Source organism: Epinephelus moara, chromosome 19, assembly GCF_006386435.1.
Source record: "Epinephelus moara isolate mb chromosome 19, YSFRI_EMoa_1.0, whole genome shotgun sequence".
Lineage (NCBI taxonomy): Eukaryota > Metazoa > Chordata > Actinopteri > Perciformes > Serranidae > Epinephelus > Epinephelus moara.
In genome coordinates this window covers 6,228,510-6,248,649 of record NC_065524.1, presented here as the reverse complement: position 1 = coordinate 6,248,649, position 20,140 = coordinate 6,228,510, and the positions used below count along the sequence as shown (strand labels likewise).

The following is a 20,140-nucleotide window of genomic DNA, read 5'->3' as shown; positions in this document are numbered from 1 at the left end:
GATGATTGCTATGTCAGTATCAGGTGGATCCACCTACCATTAAATAGCCTGCGCTACAATGGAGCATCATTCAAAATAAGCATCTCCTCCTGCTTCACCCAAGCAAGAAGGGCTGTCTGGTAAGACATTTCACTCATGCTACTCTGAGAATCAGGGTTACACAAGTAACCTAAAGTTCTTATTTATAGCATTCGTTTCGATGTCTCACTATGGGATATGGAGACTCCCCTTTGCCAGACAAGCGTATCTTAAGTAACCATCAGCACTCAACAGGAAGTACTCCGTCCCCGCGAGGACCCCGCCCGAGCCATGCTGGGAGTAGAGACAACCAGTCTATAAAACCAGATAAAGGTGAGGGGCGAAGACTAGCTCACCGCTGCACAAATGTCCTGGATGGAGACCCCTTTAAACAGAGCCCAGGATATAGCCAGACCGCGAGTAGAATGGGCTCGCAAGCCCTCTGGCGCCTGTAAACCCTGGCTTGTGTAGGCAAGAGCAATTGCCCCCACAATCCAATGGGAGAGCCATAAGGTCAATGGGGGAGCATGAGCCAAGCACCTTGAGCATTAAGGCAGGATTAGGCTTCAGTGACACCCTGACATTCCCCAGGGATGCACCGAGAGCGCGTGAATGTCACCGACCCACTTAGCAGATGCCAAAGCCAGCAACAACACTGTCTTCAGAGACAGATGTTTTAAGTTGGCCTCCTCCAGCGGTTCAAATGGAGGACCAGAGAGCCCTTCCAAAACCACAGCCAAGTTCCATGGAGGCACCAGCGGCCAGGAAACAGGGAGGGGTCTACTTGCCCCTTTCATAAAATCGCAAACCAAGGGATGTCAGCTAGCTCTTTTACCATCAAACCCCACATGACATGCAGCAATAGCAGCCAGGTATACCTTAATTGTGGAGAAAGCTTTTTGTTTGTCAATCAGGTCCTGCAGAAATTACAAAATCAAACCAACAGAGCAATAACAGGAGATGTGTCCCCTCTTGTGACACCACTCCTCAAACATCCTCCACTTACAACCATAAAGGGACCTGGTGGAGGAGGCTCTAGTGCTCTGAATAGTGTTCATAACATTCTGATAAGGCCCCACTGTATTTAAATTATACCACTCATGGGCCAGGCCCATAGTGCCAGGCGTTCCGGGTGTGGGTGGAATATGGTCCCCCTCTCCTGGGACAGCTGTCCACACAGGAGTTGATAAATCTCTGCCAGCCAGTGCATTGCTGGCCATTGTGGAGCTATAAGAATCAAATGTGTGGCGATGCTCCCTCACCCTTGACAGAGTGGGGTATATTAGAGCCAGAGGAGGCAATGCGTACAGGAGAACAGGCGGCCAATTGTGCCGAAGTGTGTCCACGCCGAGTGGCGCACCTAGAGACCCCTGCTCCAGAGACCTCTCACAGACTGACCGTCGTATGTTCCGCTCCAGCCCGACAAACTGCGTCTGTTGTGACCACCTTCCAGGATAGGACAGTGCCCATGGGCACCCCCTGTACCGGGACAGCTGGTTGTAGCCAGAGGTGCAGCACCATTACGCATTCCACAGTAACCGTCACCCTCCGTGTGCCATGACGCACAGGTTCCAGTCTGAGGGAGGCTATCCAGCGCAGGAAATCCCTCATATACAAGCAGCCAAGTCAGACTACTAGGATGGCTCATGCCATCAGCCCCAGTAATTGAAGACATAATCTGAAGGGAACACTTTTCACCCTCTCCGCTGACAGGCGGGCAGTGAAGGACACAGAGTCCAGACATAATCCCAGAAAGATCATGCTCTGCACTGGAAAAAGCACACTCTTGTCAGCGTTTATCACAAAACCCAGGTCAGTCTAGCGCACTCAACATAACAGGGATGCATCTCCATTTGGGGACCAGAAAATACCAGGAGAAAAAGCTGCTCAGACTCTGCTCAGGGGGTGCTATACTTATGGCTATCTTCTCCAACAGCAAGAAAATTACCTGTTGTAGAACACGAGTCAACTCTCCCTCAGCCTGACAATATATTATGCCCGAGAAGCCAGGGGGTGTGACCACAAATTGAAGCCTGTATCCCCGTGATATCATTCTCAGTACCCAGGCTGAAGTGGTTAGCGTGGGCCATCTCTCCCCCATTAGAGAGAGAGATAGGTGGCAGCTATTTTTTCTGCACTGTGTGGCCCTTATGTGTTATAAGGACATCTAGTGATGAAATGCGGTTGCTGCCCTTCACTGGCGCTGCGCATGAAGGGTTGGTGAACTGACAGAGTGGGTGATGGCCCACGTCCTTAGGGGGGCAGCAGCCTCCCTCAGAAGTGGTAAAGCAACAAACAGCTAGTTTTTCTGTTCATTGACTTTAACTGTGCCCTTGACCTTAGGTCTGGATCTGACAGTGGAACATGCTGTATTAATAAAGACCGTGGCTGTGCGCTTGTGTAAATTAGAGGGGAGACAGAACCTGCTGTCTTGGCAACATAGTCCTTAATCCTTCTGGCTGAGACGTGCTGGTGCCACTCTGGCACCACATGCAGCAAAGGGGAGTTTGGGGTCCAGGGAAACCCCCCCGCAGCACACTCTGGAACAGAACAGGGGGGCTGGGGAATGGGTAACATCCAGCTCCTTCACCGGTGGTGAGAGGGAAGGCTGTCAGGCTAACCTCTTCTTCTTCCTTCCACCATCATTTCCATAGATTTACCTGTAGCCTGGACAGTGCAGTGCTGCACACTAAGTCAAATGTCTGTGACCACAGTAATTTAAGGAAACATTCTGCGTTCTGACAGCCAAAGCTGCCGCGTCATAGGTCCTCCCAGTCATGCCTGACTGAAATCATTATGCCTTTGACGGTAGTGTGGGGTTCCTGGAAGGTGCGGTCACCAGCCAGGGTGAAGGTGGGCTGCGACTAATGGCTCCATGGGGGGCATTCGGAACATGCCAAGTTTCTCCATACCCTCAAAACCAAGGGTGGAAGCCCCCTGCATTGGGCTTTTTCCTGCTGAACAGATGGTCCTTCCATGAGATGGAAACCTTGTCCAACTGCTCAAGTGAAGCTGTTTTGTTGTCGCCGTGGCCTGGGGCAATTTCTTCCCCTCGTAACATGATCTGGTGGTCTCCATCACTACTGCAGGCCAGGGAATATTCAGCCGGGATGAACATTATGTCCTCCTCCTCATCTTCCTCTGATATGACGAACTCCGAGGTGTCCTCGTCATCATCCTCATAATCCAGCTCCAGCACATCTTCCAACAGTGGAGCCATTGTGGCTAGGTACAACTGAGAGCCTCAGCTAGAGCCTGCACATGGCTCAGAGTCCACCTTATTCCCCTCCCTGTTCCCGTTATTGGTTGACAGGTTGCTGGTAGACAAGAAAGTGTCCTTTCCAAACAAGCTAGCTTGGTGGGCTAGCCGTCTTTGGAGGCTCTTCATGGTGAAGCAGGCACAGTGCCTGCATGAACAGAGGGCTTCGACAGCCAGACGGGCATGTTCCATTCTGAGGAAAACAAGAGCAGACCTGGAGTGTATCTTTATTTCTGCAAATGCAGAGTCGAGCCCCAGAGTCTACTAGAGTCTCCTCTAGTGTGAGGGAGGTTAATGTCAGAGTCCATTTTAGTTGGCTGGCATGCTAACTGAGAAGAACAGCATATAAGCTGGTGTGCTAATCTATAAAACCTTACCCTGACAGCTAGGCTGGTTGACACTCCAGTCTATGGTGACCAGAGGGCCAAAGCGTATTGGAGGCAGATAGCACCTGGTTACACAGATATTAGCTTTACCGATAAGTGGACAGATAAGCTAGCCAACGTATGCTACAGATTGAGGTATGCTCCAAAGCGAGAAGAGGTGTTTGAATGATGCTGCGTCATAGCGCAAGCTATTTAATGGTCGGTGGATCCACCTGATGCTAACATCGCTATCACCAGCCAATCAGGATTGGCGTAATGAGATAAATGCTTCTGAGGAACACACAGGGAGGCATATCCTATAGTGAGACATCAAAACTAATGCTATGAATGTGAACTTTGGTTATCCCTTAACTTTTTATCCAACACCACCATCAGGTCCAAATTTTAATTAACTAACATGCTAAACTAAAATTGTGCATGTTAGCATGCTGACCTTAGCATTCAGCTCAAAGGACTCCTGTACCTAAGAACAGCCTCACAGAGCCACTAGCATGGCTGTAGACTCTTAGGGCCCCATTTAAACCATCTGCACAGTATGGTCTAAAGTGCATGGTACAAGTGTATTTAGGGCGTGTCCAACTCCACCTCTGCTAGTTAAGTGGCACATAATCTGGGCTCAAAGTAAATTGAATGGGGAAAAGGGGTTGTATTTAGTTTCATAATTAATCATTGGTAGGTTTTGGTTGTAACATGAATTCAGCCATTTTCATCTTTCATCAGTCAGTATCACTAAATTGATACCGCATAGTATCGCAGTTTTTGTGTAGCAATATCGTAGAGTCACACAGTGCCAAGTATTGATTTTTTTTTATTATGCAAATCATTAATATGGCAAAAACAATCAAACTCTGAGTAGTCTACTAGAATATTACAATGAATTGCTTTTTCAGTCCACCAGATACATTTTGCTGCTGTGAAAAAACTTCATCTTATTAGATGAGAATCGCAAAATTGATTATTCGATCGATATGGTGACTTAAGTATCGTGATAATATTGTATCTTTGATCCTCTGATGATTTCTATCCCTACTTCTAGGCTTGTGTCGGTTTGAGAATTTTCCAACCAGTTTGATTTAAAGCCAAATATCTAACCTAACCGATATATCGAATTATATACCTAATTTTACCACTGGGGGTCGCATTTGAGCTATTTTTCCCAATAAAAGTCCATTATAGGTGTAATGCGCTTCCAATCCACTAGGTGGCGGTAATGCTGTATTAACCGCTAATACACACAAGGTTATACAAGAAGAAGAAGACGCAGAACGACACCAAGAAACCTTCCTCCAACTCCACTCTCTCAGTGGACACACGGCGGTTGAGATGGCCGAGCAAGAGGACATTTCTGTAGTAGTTCCAGCCCCCCAAATAGTACCAGGAACTTCTTCATTGGAAACGGGTTACTAGGGCAACAAACTGAATGACTGCTGACTCCCTCGCACTTTTCCCCGCCCCCAATGAAATTTGATCTCTTGCAGCAGCAGCAGACAGCTGAGCGGAGTGGAGCTGCGGAGTCCCTCTGAAGCCGCTGAGACAAACTAAACAAAACACTTGTACAAACATAAACCTTACTAAGTTGTCATAATGCATGTTACAATGCAAGATAAGTTGAATATAGTCCCTTGACACGCTGCCGATGTGAAAATCTTTTTTTATTTTTTTATTTTTTTTATTTTTATTTTTCTCCTCCGGTTTATCCGGTTGACGTGAATTAAACCGGGTGGAGCTCTTAAACTGGACCGAACCGGTTAAACTGGAAATCGGCACAAGCCTACCTACTACCATATAGCCATAGTGTTTTTATAGGATGTAGAAGACTGCGTCAGTTTCAGTAGTCAGATTTTCCCAGTTAATACATTAATTTGTATCATATGAATAATGTAATATTTATCAGCTGTATAGTTTTGAATCAGGACCTTCAGTGCTTGGATCAAGTATCTCATGACAAAAAGGCTGGCTGAATCTAGGGTGATGCAGTTGTTATTTTAATGTGTCAGGTACATATCTAATCAACATTAAGGTAAACATAGCCTTAGTATGAGATCAGAATCAGCGTCAGGTTACACCCAGTATTAAAAGACTCAAGGCCAAAAAACTTAATTGGGACATTCCTACTAAAGACCCTGATTTATTGGAAGTTACATTTGACACCACACTTTAGTCTTTGGCTGAAATAAGGGTATTTGGATATTAGGACGTTTATAAAAGATATGACGGTGTAGTTTCAGCCAGTGTATTTTCCTCCTCTGTGTAGTGATGGAAACACAATTATTGGTCAGGAGCCTTGGTGCAGTTTGAGCCCTAGGTTGTGGGCCTGTCCCGCCATCAGGAGAGGTGAGACAGAGTTCAAAATCTGCAAGTTTCTGCTCATATAGAATAGAATAGAATAGAATAGAATAGAAAGAACTTTATTCCCTGAATTGAAATTAAACAGCAACTGTTCAACTAGCACTTGAGATGTGGATATTCTGTGTTGCAGAAAAAAATCTCAAGAGGCACAAACAGGCACACAAATATGTGGAGCACTTGCCCCCATTTGCTATTCTCTCTAAATTGCTCACCGCTCACCGTGGGCAGGCGGGCGGGCAGGCAGGCAGGCAGGCAGGCAGGCAGGCGGTGATCCGCAGTGGTAGACTCAACGATCTGGCAAGTACTGTAAAGGAGAGCCGGTATTTTATACTGCAGGGTAAATTACTAGATGGTTCTCAGGTGAGCAGCAGGGAGCAGGTGAGTTAAATCAATGTGATCAGGGACCCAGGAGAATGAGGGAGTTGCCTAACCCACAGCACAGACCAGCGTTGCCAGGTGAACAATAATTATCGTATTTGTATGATAATTTGGCCCTCTGTACGATCAATAATCCCAAAAAAGGCCAAATGTACGATAATTTGACCATTTCATGAATGTGTGGTTGCAATTGAACAATGAGCACAATTGGCTGAATGGTCAGCTGTACCTGCCCCACGAGGCGCTAGGACCTGTCAGGAAGTCGAGCGAGAATGAGATTCAAAACAGAAGAAGAAGAAGAGGAAAAACAGAAGCAAGGAAAATGGAAAAAAGTCAACACTAGAGTGACTATATTTGCCTATAGCGCATTAGTAGGATTGTTATTTTGGTTATGACGGATGTACGATAATTTCCCTCAAAATACGATAATTTTGAGTCTCTGGTACAATAATCCTACATTTCCCACCTGGCAACGCTGGCACAGACACACACAGAGACGGACCAGGGGAGGGGGAACAGAGGACAAGATAAAACACAGGGAAATTAGTCACACAGCCAAGGCCGTGACAGATCCAGGACCATCATTGGCACGTTTATTCTTGGTAATTTGTGTATGTGAACGTCATCATAGCAGTGATGGTCCCGGATCAATATTAGTAATTCTATTCAGGATTAACATGGCAATAATTGTACAAGATCAGCATAAACAAATTATCCAGTATCAACATGACGATGATGATACTGAATCAATATCAACAGATTATCCAGGGTCAACATGACAGTGATGGTCCTGGATCAACATGAACAGATTAACCAGAATGAAGATGGAAATGATGGCCCTGGATCAACGAACAAATTATCCAGATCAACATGTGAAAGATGGTCCTGGATCTGTTTAAACAAATATCCAGGATCAGCATTCTGATGACAGTCCTGGATCAACGTAAACAAGTTATTCAGGGTAAACATGACAATGATGTTCCTGGATCAACTCGAACAAATTTAACAGGATGAAGATGATAATGATGGATCTGAATCAACACTAGCACTGCAATCTTTCAGAAATATTGTTTTGAATGGCCTATGGAAAAAGAGGGAAAATTAGTCTATTGCAGGTCTCTGCAAGTGCAAAATGATATTATCCTTAATCTTAATGTTGATAAACAATATCTTAGCCTATTGGCAAGCCTACTCATTACCATAGTCTACCTAGTTAGCAAGCCAGCTCGTCAACCCCGCAGTAGTTTATTAGGATTTTGTTGAGTGTTAGTGAGGATTGGAAAACTAGCTTTTGCAAGAAGCACAGGGGCAGCATACTGATGATATCAGAGGGCTGTGATTGGTTGATTGTAGTGTTGGTCCAGGAATGCACTGTGGGATGTTGAGGAGCATATCTTACTTGGGAAAATCACATTGTGCAAGCACATGCGGCTCTGTGGCTCTCCAACAGATAAAACCTACAACTGTTTAAAAAAAAAACGAGAATACTCTGTTTAAAAATGAATACGTCATTTTATCAGAGCCAATGCAATGCATCAGAGGAACCTTGTGAGTGTTTTTACATTTCAGATTAAAATAAATTAAGCATATTATTGCATTCTGTTTTATTTTGTCCTGCCATCAACTTGCTCACTGAATTCATGTAAATTAGCAATGGCTGATATGTCCTGCCCTGGTGATAGAGTATATCACTAATTTCTCACATTCACACAACTCAAATTTTCATACACATATAGAGTATAATGCTTGCAGCACAGAGCCTGGCTGTAATTTCAAAGAGCAGGGTGTTGCAACACTAGCAGGCTGAGATGACAATACACGGCAGATATGCAGTCAATAAAGGATCTGATTTGGGTGAAATTTATTAGCAGATACCTTTCCATTAAAATATGCCTAGATCATCCTCGATACTGGTCACTAGGATTAGTCTGGAGCGTCCCTAGTGTGTGAAGGTCAGCAGGAATCTGAGATGACACTACAAAGGACACAGAGAACACATATGTCTGCCAAGGTGCACACATTTTGTTGTTTGATAATAGAATATGATAAGAAATATTAACCTGCATATGTATTAGGAAAATATGCAGTGAAAGACAGTCCTGGGATACATGTGCCAGATTCGTTTTGTTTGTGAAAATGTCTGTTTCCCATCTTGCAATGTTAAGAAATCCTTTGAAAATTCCCTGGATTGATTGTGTTTTTCATTTCTTGTTGATTCACAGATGTAGATGAGTGCCAGCTACAGGGTGTGTGTCCTAATGGAAACTGTGTGAACACCATGGGCAGCTACAGGTGCATGTGTAAACCTGGCTATGTCCCTGACCCCACGCTTACAACTTGCATATGTAAGTCCCACAATCTAACATTGTCTTGGATTATTTCTCTCATTACTGCTCAATAATTAACTTCCAAACCCAGAACCTCCAACAGAACACTGTCAGAAGATCTTTTATTGATAGAAATGAAGTATGTTTGCATGTTGATCTCTAATGTGCAGATTTGCTCATACAAAAGCTTCCCTATATGAGTTTGATATTTCCCATCACATAATGACACAAGACATGGGAAATACAAGTTTCATTATCTCCTCCTACCACCTGCTCCAAAGTAAGCATAAGAAAGACTGCTAAGACTGCTGCTGAAAATTAAATGTGTTTGATGTTATGCATATAAAAACAGTGCATGGATGAAAGCATGGTGTTCATTGTATCATCTGACCCCCCCCCCCCAAGCATGTACTGCAAGGCAGAACATCGAGCTCAACCAATGTTATGGCTCTTGAATAAAAGGAGCAGGGCAGAGAGGATAAAAGGAGAGAGGAAGGGTTAAAGTACATAATCTGGGGAACAGAGAGAGGACGTAGTTAGAAAAGCAAATGCTCATGCACAAGAGCCAAAGTGATCAATCTTGAACATGATTAATGAGTGGTGTAAGTCATCAATTTCTCTTTGTCCTGACAAGCATGTGTTCCCCTAATGTTGCAGTGCAGAGAGCTTCCATGTGTGTATGCGTTTGTCTGCACTTGTGTGAGATAAATTATAAAGCGGTTGTGTCCTTTTAGCTCATGGCTAATAAAAAGCAAACAGAAGAGACTTATTTATTAGTTTATTTTGCAGGGACAGCGCTTATTAATGAACATTGCAGTAAATATGCCAGAAAAAATGAGACCAAAGGTTAATTTTGATCTGTCCCTGGCCACATGTTACAGTAGACTGTCTAAAAGTAAAAGAACAAAACAAGAAAAGTTAAAGATAAAGATAAAATAAGGTGCAAGCAGTTACTTGTGGTGAAACATTGATAAAATTGACAAGTAAAAGCTGAGACACTCCAAACCGACATCAAAGAACTATTGCATCGCCTTATGTTACCATGTGCCTTATGTTGTGTCTCGGCCAAAAAATTGCATTTGAAAACAGCACAAATGCCCACCAAACACTTTTATTATAGTACCTTTCATACCAAAACTAACCCCTTAGACATGGTACCTAGACCCTTGGTCCATTTAGCGTTTCCACCACAAACAGTAGTTTTATATGTGGGTGGGGTTGTTGTCACTCACTGCTTTGTCCAACACTCGCTGTATTTCCTCATCACCAGTGACACAGGGGGAAGTCTGCACCTCATGTATCATCCATAGAATGAGGTTGCACACTGACATTTTCAGAACAAAAAGGAATAGACTGCAGTGAGAGTTTGTCCATATGGGATATTTAAAAATAGCAGGTTTTTGAACTTAGTCCTTCTCAGGCAAGCGCACGGGTTTAGTGTTGTTGGAGCTTACAGGAACAACGCTTCAAGATGCTTTTTTTTTTTCCCAAGTGAGGATTAGAATATAATCATTTTACATAATGCAGACAAAATTATTATATATTTTTAAACGCTTGAGGATCCTTTCATTACTAAAAGTCTGAGTCATCCAAGAGAGACAATAAAAACAAGTGGAATGGTCAAAGTTGTCATATCCAAATTTAAGGTGTGCTGATGGATTCACCTCATCAACTCATGCACTGAGTAAATTTACAAGTAAACCTTCCACCTTAAAAGTTGCTGGCAGTCTGCCCTGTGAATTAAGTTATTTTTTTTCTCAGTATACAGCTTCTGTGAGAGGCAGCAAAACATCCTTTCATTTTATAGTTATAGTTTGCTAATATATGTAAAACTTGCCACAGTACAAAAAGTGGTTACATAAAACCAGCCACAACTCAGCCCTGAGCAAGAGTGGCCATCCTCTATTCACCAGTCAGCAGACTGCAGTGTTTCTAGCTCCACCTTTTAGTACCAGATCAGTGTGCTAAGTACCCCAACAGAGGGGTGACCAAAAATGGGGACGGTAAGGAACAGTTCTATTGGTACCATCCACAACTTTTCACATTGGAAACCGAAAACATGCTTACCGAACTGAACTGAACCGTACCTGACTGTTTTGTGAAAACGAGGCTTAAGACTACAGCTGACAACCAACTAGCACGTACGTTCTGTGCCTGCATGAGAGGAAATAACTCTCCACACCAGCAGACTGCAGTAGTCTATAATCGTCATTCATAAAGGGTAACAGGAAGACTGGCAGGATGGATTTAAGACCCTAATTAGTGAGTTAGCAAATTAACAACACAACCCGATGTTAAAAGAACAAAGAATATTTAACATGTGCTAGTGAACAATAACACAAACAAATTTGAAATGTTTCTCTGCTAAAGAGTTTAATGGCTAAAAAATATATTTATTTAATATATTTGATAATTTTCAACCCTTTGCTGTTCTGGATTACCCTAACCCTAACCCTAAAATGTAATTGCCCTGCTTTTGTCACAGTGGGTGTGTGTAGAAACCACAGGCCATCCATCCAAGTAGTTTTAAGCCATTGATAAAGAGTTTATACCACATGTTGTTGAATAAATTATGATTTAGTGAATATTGCATGACAGATCAGCTGTTTGGTCTGATTACATTGCAACATAATTCTGGGTTTAAACATACTGAAATTAAGAGGCAATGGACTGTGTGTAAGTGATCTCCAGCATAGCTGTTCCCAGAGCTGTCAAACACACCATGTTTTTTTACATGTGAAACCTTGTGTTCAATTTTATGGAAATGCACCTAATTTTACTATTTGTTGTGATATTTCTAGCTTTGACTTAGATTCTTTGATTCTGAAATCTAACAATCACAATCAGGCAATTATGGAATAATTGCAACAGGCCTTTTGACTTTTTCTAATCATGATGAGCTGTGCTTCAACTGTCCATTCATTTTTATGCCTCCTGGCAGGTAATAGCCATGGCTGGAGGCACTACGTTTTTGGGTTGTCCATCCGTACTTCCATATATCTCAAGAATGCCTTTGTGGAATTTCTTCAAATTTGGCACAAATGTCCACTTGGACTCAGTAATGAACTTATTAGATTTTGGTAGTCGAAGGTAAAAGATGAAGGCCACTGTAACCTCACAAAACATGTAACTCTTGAATTAATATGCTAATTATGACATTTTATATCTAAAAGATCAACTTCATTATGACATCATAATGTTCCACAAAAACACTGTCTGCAACATATTATTCAACATCATATCTCAGGAACAGAAGGGAGACATTTATTTAGATACTGAATTGGTGACACTAATCTTGAGGTCTCACCTTGAAACTGTGATGATTGTATAGATCTTCTGTACTGCAGGGGACAAGATGTGTGTATGCTTACAGCCGCGAGGCAGTAATTCTAGTTTGTCACTAATCTGAGTATGGGTCATGGTGGAAGCAGTCTGTTTCTGGCAGAATCAATCAATCATATTTTTGATCATGTCTAAAGACCAAAGTGTTTATAAATGGCAGGATGGAAAGTCTGTCATAGTGTCCTCCTGCCTCCGCAATCTCTCTCTAAGAATTCTTGTTAACAACGCACCCTATGGGACAGTCTTTCTTAGAGGGCATTTGTGTTACCATACTCCATGTTGTACACATGATGTAGTAGTAGTGTCAGGAATAAAAACAGATAGCTCCTGAGAGTTGTCGAGATCCTGTCTACTTTCTCATAGCTGCACACCTGGCCAATCCCTCCCTGAAGTAAATGTGGTTGTTGGATTTTCAGTTTTGGAAAGTCACAGAACTTGTTGGGTGCAGCCCCATTGATTCTGATGCTGGAAAGTTGTTGGGGGAGGGGGTTTCAGATGTTGTACGATTTGACAAGCACTTTGTTTGGAGCATTCTGAGGCCCTAAGCCTGAGGTAGGTTATCTTTAAGGACTTCTCCGTTTTTGTTTTTTCCCTGTTTAGCTAAATCCTGATCAGACACTGACTCCCCCATAATGAAAAGCATACCCGTAGCATGACGTTGCAACCACCATGTTGCTTCATGGCAAAGACCAAAGCGCTTACTTTTTGTCTCATGGAACCACAGACACATTTCCCTCATGCCCTCATAGTCCTGTAAGTGCAGTTTGGCAAACTCCAGTTTGTCTGTCATCTGCCTTTTACTCAGCAGTAGCTCCATCTACTCACTCTGCCATAAAGGCCAGACTGGCACAGTGCCTCAGGGATAGTTTTCCCTCTGTCAGGTTGTCCCATTTCTGCAGACAAACTCTGCAGTGAGAGGCCATTGATTTCTTGGTTAGCCGCCTGGCCAAGGCCCTGCTTGCCTATTAATTCATTTTGGGCAGATGACCTACTGTAAATTAGAGACTTTTAAACATTTTTACAGATACATTTATTTGCTTTTCTTCTGAGTAGGATGAGAAGATGGATATCAGTCTCATATTACTAAAAGGTCCAGGGTGTAGGATTTAGGGGCATCTATTCACAGAAATGTTATATAACAATCATAATAGGGGTGGGCGATACGACCCTAAAATATTATCACAATATTTTATGGCATTTTTGAGATATCAATATTCTTGATGATTTATTAAAATATGGAAAAATATTAATTTCAAAAATATAAACTTGCAACAAAATAAATTTTATAGTTTTATACTATATGTCAAGATAAATGTGACAGCTTGCCTTCAAAGATTCAGTAGTAACAACAGAAAAATTCAATAACAAAAATTATCTCTCATTTCTTTAGCGAGATTCAGATTCTGTATGTATTATACTGTATATAATACAACAAAATAAAATCAACCACAAATTACACTTGTAGAAAGCTGCCAAACACAAAAAAGTAACCTTAAATCTGTAAATAGTGTATATATAAGCATATTGCTCTGCGACTACCATCAGACGCAGGCCATGCACGAACATACCTGCATTTATTTTGATAGGCTGTTATGTTACGATGACTATTGCTCATTCACATATTTGTAGTATTTGTAGAGCCACGAGCGTCATGTAGGTATACATTACGACAGGCATATCACAAAATTACCAATTCCTGCGTGTACATGTAGGAAAAGAGTGGTAGAGAGAGAGATGCTGTGCTGCTGCCAGAGAAGCCGCTGACTGAGTTTACTTTGAGTGGTAAATCGCTGAAAAAGTCCAACAAGTCCAGAGCTGTTCATTGAACATTTGTGACATCCAGACCAAATATTAACATCTAACGCCATTGGTGGCCAGCTGGGAATACACAGGCACAAAAGTTGTCTCTATCTTCACACTCAAAAAGAAAGTGAATAAATGTATTTTCCAAAATGTCAAAGTGTTCCTTTACAGTTCCCTTTAGAGTGTAATAGCAAACGCCCTCAATACTGTATGTGAATATGTGATTAATAGGGATGCACGATAATATTAGCCAATATCAGCTTTAAAATGAATTTTCAGTATCGGCCAACATGCTATTTCTTATTTTGCACAATGAATGAATAATACACACATTGTAAAGCATTGTATTTCATGTCTCCATCTGCTGGTGGGCCATCACAATAAGAGTATGTATGTGTAATATAATGTTAATTCCATTACAGAAGACTTGATGATCACTAAAATTAGGTAGGGAAAAAAGTAGATTTATCGAGATCAGCTATGGGCCAAATAAGTTGTTATATGTCGGTATATTGAATATTGGCAAAAAATCCAATATTGTGCATCCCATGTGATTAATATGAAAAATTTGCGCAAAACATGACGGTGCCTGAATACTTCACATTTTGAGTTTGTACCCAATTGCTTAACTTCTTATATGAGGGGATTGAAGAATCCCATTTATGTGTTTAGTTACCATTCATGCAGCATCCAAACTACAAGCAGAATTAAAGCTTCAGAAAAAACTTCAGACAACCTTTCATAACAGTTATTCCTGCTGTTTTGAAATCTGTTGGGGGAACAGGTCAAGTATTTTACCAGTAATTTAACTGATTTACTCCAGGTAATGTCTTAGGCAAAAAGGAAAATTTAAACTGAACATTCTTGGTTCCCTTTGAAGGTCATTATTTTGTCTGTGCTCCAATTTGAAAGGTTTCCAGTTGGTATTTTGTAAAGATGTTCGATTACACTGCAAGACTTAGAAAACACAAACTGAGCCAAAACTCTCCTGCTTGCTGTCATCTGAGCTAGCAATGACTTTGGTAGTGCATGAAGCATTTGCATGAAACAGTTTCTTTTCCTTCATGTTGTCTGTGCTTTAATTGTGTTTCTGTGTGTTGTGTTTGGCTTCAGGCGTTTAAATGTAGATGTTTTTTTCTCTATGCATTGGTGTTTCAAAAATATATTTAGGCTATGTTTGTTGCAAAATGTTGTTCAGATGAGAAGGGGAGGTTGCTTTGGTGAAGGGGACCTCTTTATTTCTCCACTCTCTGTTCTCTCTTTCCCTCATGTATGTATCTCCAACACTCTGGTGCACCACTTCCTACATCCCCTTCCTCCTCCACCTGCACTCCTCTTTAGCCAACACACCTGCCATCCAAGAGGAGAAGGGGGCTTGCTTCCGTTTGGTCAGCTCAGGGAGGCAGTGTTTGCACCCAGTTTCTACCCAGCTGAGTAAACAGCTCTGCTGCTGCAGTGTGGGCAAAGCCTGGGGCCCTCGTTGTGACAAATGCCCCCCTCCAGGAACAGGTAAGGCCCCAAGCCACTTCAGGCACTGACTGTCTCAGTGAGTACGTTTACATGCACAAAATAGTCCAGTTTTTGCTCTTATTCTGAAAAAGACAATATTCTATCTAAGCTGTTTTCATGGAAATGAATATTCCACTAATATTCCCATTTACATGCAGCCCCCATACTCCGATTAACAAGCCATAACATACTGTTTATTGCATCAAAATATACAACACTGGAACGCCTGAAGCCATTTGTTGTGCTTCTTTGCATCAAAATCAGATTTTTTTTAGTTTTTCTACCAGAGGTAAACTTGTTGGACCATGCAAGCTCAGCTTCCCTCGTTCATTCCTTCAACCACATTCTTGAAAAGGTTGGCGTAATTTGCGCATTTCCAAAAACTTGTTGATATTGAAGTCTTTCTTAATGTTTAAAAGTAGGTATTTTTTTCCTTCTGACCAGAAATTGTTGGTTTTTAATTTTTGGGCATGCATCTCTACACCAGCCTTGCAAAATGTTGTCAGTGTGAATTGTGTACAACACCTCCACAACAAAGCACAGAGCCGACCATAAACAGGCAAAAGGCTGTATGCCGTAAAATGCAGTAAAAACCCCAATTGACATGCATATTCTGAATGGGCTGTATACGTGCCCAAATAATGCCATTAAAACCTGAATAATACCAATGTATCTCGTATGTCTTCATCGGAAAATGCTAAATTCTGAAAAAGGCATAATTTAGAATATCTAAACAGGATATGCTGTTTACATGACCCGCAATAAATTCAGAATATTGTCATATTCTGAATAATAGTGGAATATTAACATGCATGTAAAAGTACCCAACGAGAACTAAAAGCACAAAACCTTTCTCACTTAAATGAAGAGAAGATGATGCCAAACACTCTTCAGTTTAGCACTTTAGTTTGGCCTTGTGAATTAGCAAAGGTTTGTACCTCAGTGCAACATAGTATAGAGCTGAGGCACTCAGTTCTGCCTTGTGGGCCAGTGTCCTGCAAGACTCTGTTCATCCTTGAAGCCACAAGGGTAGAGGAACTGAGAACCAGATTTATAGAGCAAGTACTTTTCAGGCCTGCTAATGGAGTGGCTCCAGAAAATGTAGGACTGTCATTCTGTTTGTCGGTCAGCCACGTTGGTTCAGACTGAATTGCCCTTTCGTCTAGTGACATCATCCAGTCAAAATTGTGATTTGATCAGTACTTTGGTTTATGACCGAAGACCTGCAAAACTCATGACATACTCATCAGCCTCTGATGTACTTTTTGTTTATTGCTAATTCGCAAATGTTAGCATGCTAACACAATAAACTAAGATGGTGAACATGGTAAACATCACCTGTTTATCATCAGCATGTCATTGTAACAATATTAGACTACTGATGTTAGCATTTAGATTAAAGCACTGCTATGTTTAAGTATAGCCTCAGAGAGCTACCAGCATGGCTGCAGACTTGAACCTGAAGCTGACCTGGTTCACACCACTGTCATTCTCAATGTATTTTGATGAAAGATTATTGTAGCAGGTCTAGGCAAATGGCTCCCTCTGGGTTGGGAGGGACTTACTGCCCCAAGCGAAGGAATTCAAGCATTTTATGGTCTTTTTCACAAATAAACTTTTAACAACGTAGATAAAAGACAGTAAATTTAACAAAAGAAAAAGAAAAAAAAGAAAGGAGACAAAAAAGATCCTGTGCGTGTCTCATTCTTTTATCCCTGATGCTTTCTGTCTGCATGGGTGTCACAGCCTGGCTATGTTGCTTTTAGAGTTGCTTTTAGATTAGCCACTTTTACACCTGTCCTTTTTATCTTTATTTCATTTCCACATATCTCATTATATCAATACAGTTAAGTCAGGCAGTAATTATTATTTTTGGGCATTTGCAGTTAGTTACATCCTAAAATGGCTGTGCATTTTAATGTATTTAAAATGTTTTTTTGCCAGGCTCATGTCACCTTTATACCTCATAGTTTGTCAGCAGTATATATTTTGTGGTAATGTGCATGGAGATCTAGGTGGAATATGAAGTATGTAGTTTGACTTTTGCTATGCATATAAATTACAATTATGGTGCTTGAGAGAAATAAGTAGTGACTTACAGTTTGGTGGTGAGTTGAACTTGTCAGTCAGAACAAAGCTGTTTTAAGTAATTCAGACACTTGTTTCTCATCAAGACAATCAAAGTTATCCCATTAATTACATCAGGTAATCTAACTAGAGCTAATGTGATTGTTCCAAATTTCCAATTTAGAAATGGTAATTAGAATCATATAATGCACCTTGTACCACTGACCTTTTATTTCCTTTTACCAATGTGAGTGCTTCCTGTTCAGTGCCCACTGCTTCCTCATGTCTATAGTTACACAAAAAATATTGTACTGTTGCATGATGATGAAAACAAGCCAAACATTCCATTACACAAGGGCATTTATTCTTGGAACAAGCATAAGCATTGTCTCTGTCAAAGCCTGAACTCTCTGCACTACCAAGATTCTTGGATGCCTAAAGAGATACTTACTTTTTAGATTCTCCAGGTTTCATGTCTTGCCAGTTCTCAGAGATTTACCAGCATTATTTATTAAAGTAGGTCATTATGACAGTAAGGGCTGGTATTAGTACAGTTCATTGAAGTTATTGATCACATCAAAATAATTAGGGGTGGGTATCACCAGAAGACCCACGATACGATATTGTCACGAGACCAAGGTCACGATGTGATATTACTGCAATATGCTGAGTATTGCAATAAAATATATTGTGATTTGTTACTGTTTTTTCCAAGTGCAAATTATTTCCCCAAAGGAAAACTTTATCAACATCAGTTTTACCTCATAAGATAAAGTTTTCAGTCTGTTCATCTGACTTTAATCATTTTTATTGCAGCAAAATGTGATGCAAAGCAGAAAGACTGACCAACACCATCATGGTACATGTGGGACATGTCCCCCGCACTTCCTGTATCTGTGCCCTCTGTCCCCCGCACTTTATTTTTACAGCCGTTACAACTGTTCAATTCGTTTTTATCATGTGGTAACGTGTTTTTCCAAGACATCTTTAAACGAACCTGAGTAGGCGGTGCCAGGTGGCATACCCATGCTGTCGTGTTGTGATGTGAATCAATCACACAGACAAGACGTGTGCTGCTGGGCACTGCTGCTGTGTGTTGACTATGTTCAGCAAACCAGCAGCCAGCAAGAAGCAAAAAACCTTGCACAGTTTCTTTCAAACAAACCATGTAAGTTGAGTAATGCTGTTGCATGTAGATAATGTTAGCTAAATGATGACTGATTAATAGCCTAGATGCCAATATATCAAGTTAAGCTAGTTAACAAGAATACTAATGTTATTGTTGCCTATGTTAAACCACTTGCTAGCTAGTTTCATGCTAGGAAAAAAACACTCCTCCTTAATAAGAACTTGTGCTCACTATTGCTTTGCACATATTTTTTCAATTGCTATTGCCACAATAGAAAGAGCAGGGCCAGGGAGGAGACAGTGGACCAGAGGCCAGCAAGGATGATCATGCAGGGTTCTCATAGGTGAGGAGAGATTATAACTGGCTGAGAGAAAATATCTATAGCATAAAAGTGACTTTGAGGTTAATTTCCACAGCTATGTCACCACTATTATTCCTAATTCTATTTATAAATTTTGCTTTGCACATTTATTATCTATATTATTGCAACAGATAGAAGAGGCACAGGGAGAAACCAGGCAGGTATTTGGCACTTAATTATCTGGCTAGTTACCCTGTAGATGCTCAAGGGTCATTCTGTGTCAACTCAACCAGAGTTTGGCAGCTAAAAGAATTAAAGTCGGTCCCCTGGTGCTGTACTGTGGCTGTTTGTGGTTATGTGGTTCTTTTGCCGCTAAGGAGAGGTGCAATTGAATTTGAGAGGACGATAAATCACTCAACAGACATTGAACAATTTGTCCCCCTCACTTCTGAACTGAGTCCAGGAATCAGAAGCTAATGCCACCCTTCCTGCTGTACTCAAAGGTTCCTCAAATTTATGCTGTACTTCTCTGTGGAGCTTGGGGATGACTCTGTTGGTGAAATAACGTCAGGACGGAGTCACATACCCAGGTTCCAGTGTTTTTAGCATGTAACAAAACCTTTGTTTTCAATAACTTGGTATGTAGATCTTTGCACATGAAATAGGTGATGGACGGTGTTATTTTCTTAGCTCTCAGAGTTGGATGGTAGTGTGTCCAGTGTGGGTTGATTTTTCAGCACAGCTAGTTTAGCATTACCTAGGATATCAGCACCTACCGCTATCTCTGGATGGTGTTGTGTGTGGTGAGCCCTCATGTTTGTAGCATTCCCAGAGTATTTTGTGCTTGCAAATCGCATGTGTCATATCCAAGTCCTCCTTTGCTTCCTTATTAAAAAACCCAAAAGAAGTCCAAAGGTTTGTTTTTAAATGCTGACGGCGCATTTCTGATTTCTTTCTCTGGTGTCTCTATCTTTGTTTTGATAAACTTCCTGCCAAATGCAGCTGATTGAAACCTCTGCCGACCTCACTAGAAAAAAACATCAGCACCATCTAGTCAACCAAAAAAGTAGTACCGTAAAACTCGGAATATAAGTCGCACTGGCATATAAGTCGCAGTCTATTTTTTAAGGTCTCAAACAGGGAAAACAAGGTTTTATATTACTATTTGTTAATAAAAACGTTATACAAGTTATTCCTACACTGTTTCCCTTTATTTTTAATTTGAAACACATTCAAAACACAATAACCTCTTAAGCAGCTTTGGTTACTTTT

The 20,140-nt window shown here is 41.3% G+C and overlaps 1 protein-coding gene across 2 annotated transcripts in view; it reads left to right on the top strand.

Annotated features, from left to right (window-relative positions):
• Positions 1 to 20,140, top strand: part of ltbp1 (latent transforming growth factor beta binding protein 1) — a 222,823-nt gene that overhangs the window by 137,246 nt on the left and 65,437 nt on the right. For both annotated transcript variants that reach the window (XM_050070671.1, XM_050070670.1), the window contains exons 10-11: positions 8,613 to 8,735; positions 15,204 to 15,371. In XM_050070671.1, the coding sequence (XP_049926628.1) occupies positions 8,613 to 8,735; positions 15,204 to 15,371 (291 nt within the window). The remainder of the gene's footprint in view (positions 1 to 8,612; positions 8,736 to 15,203; positions 15,372 to 20,140) is intronic.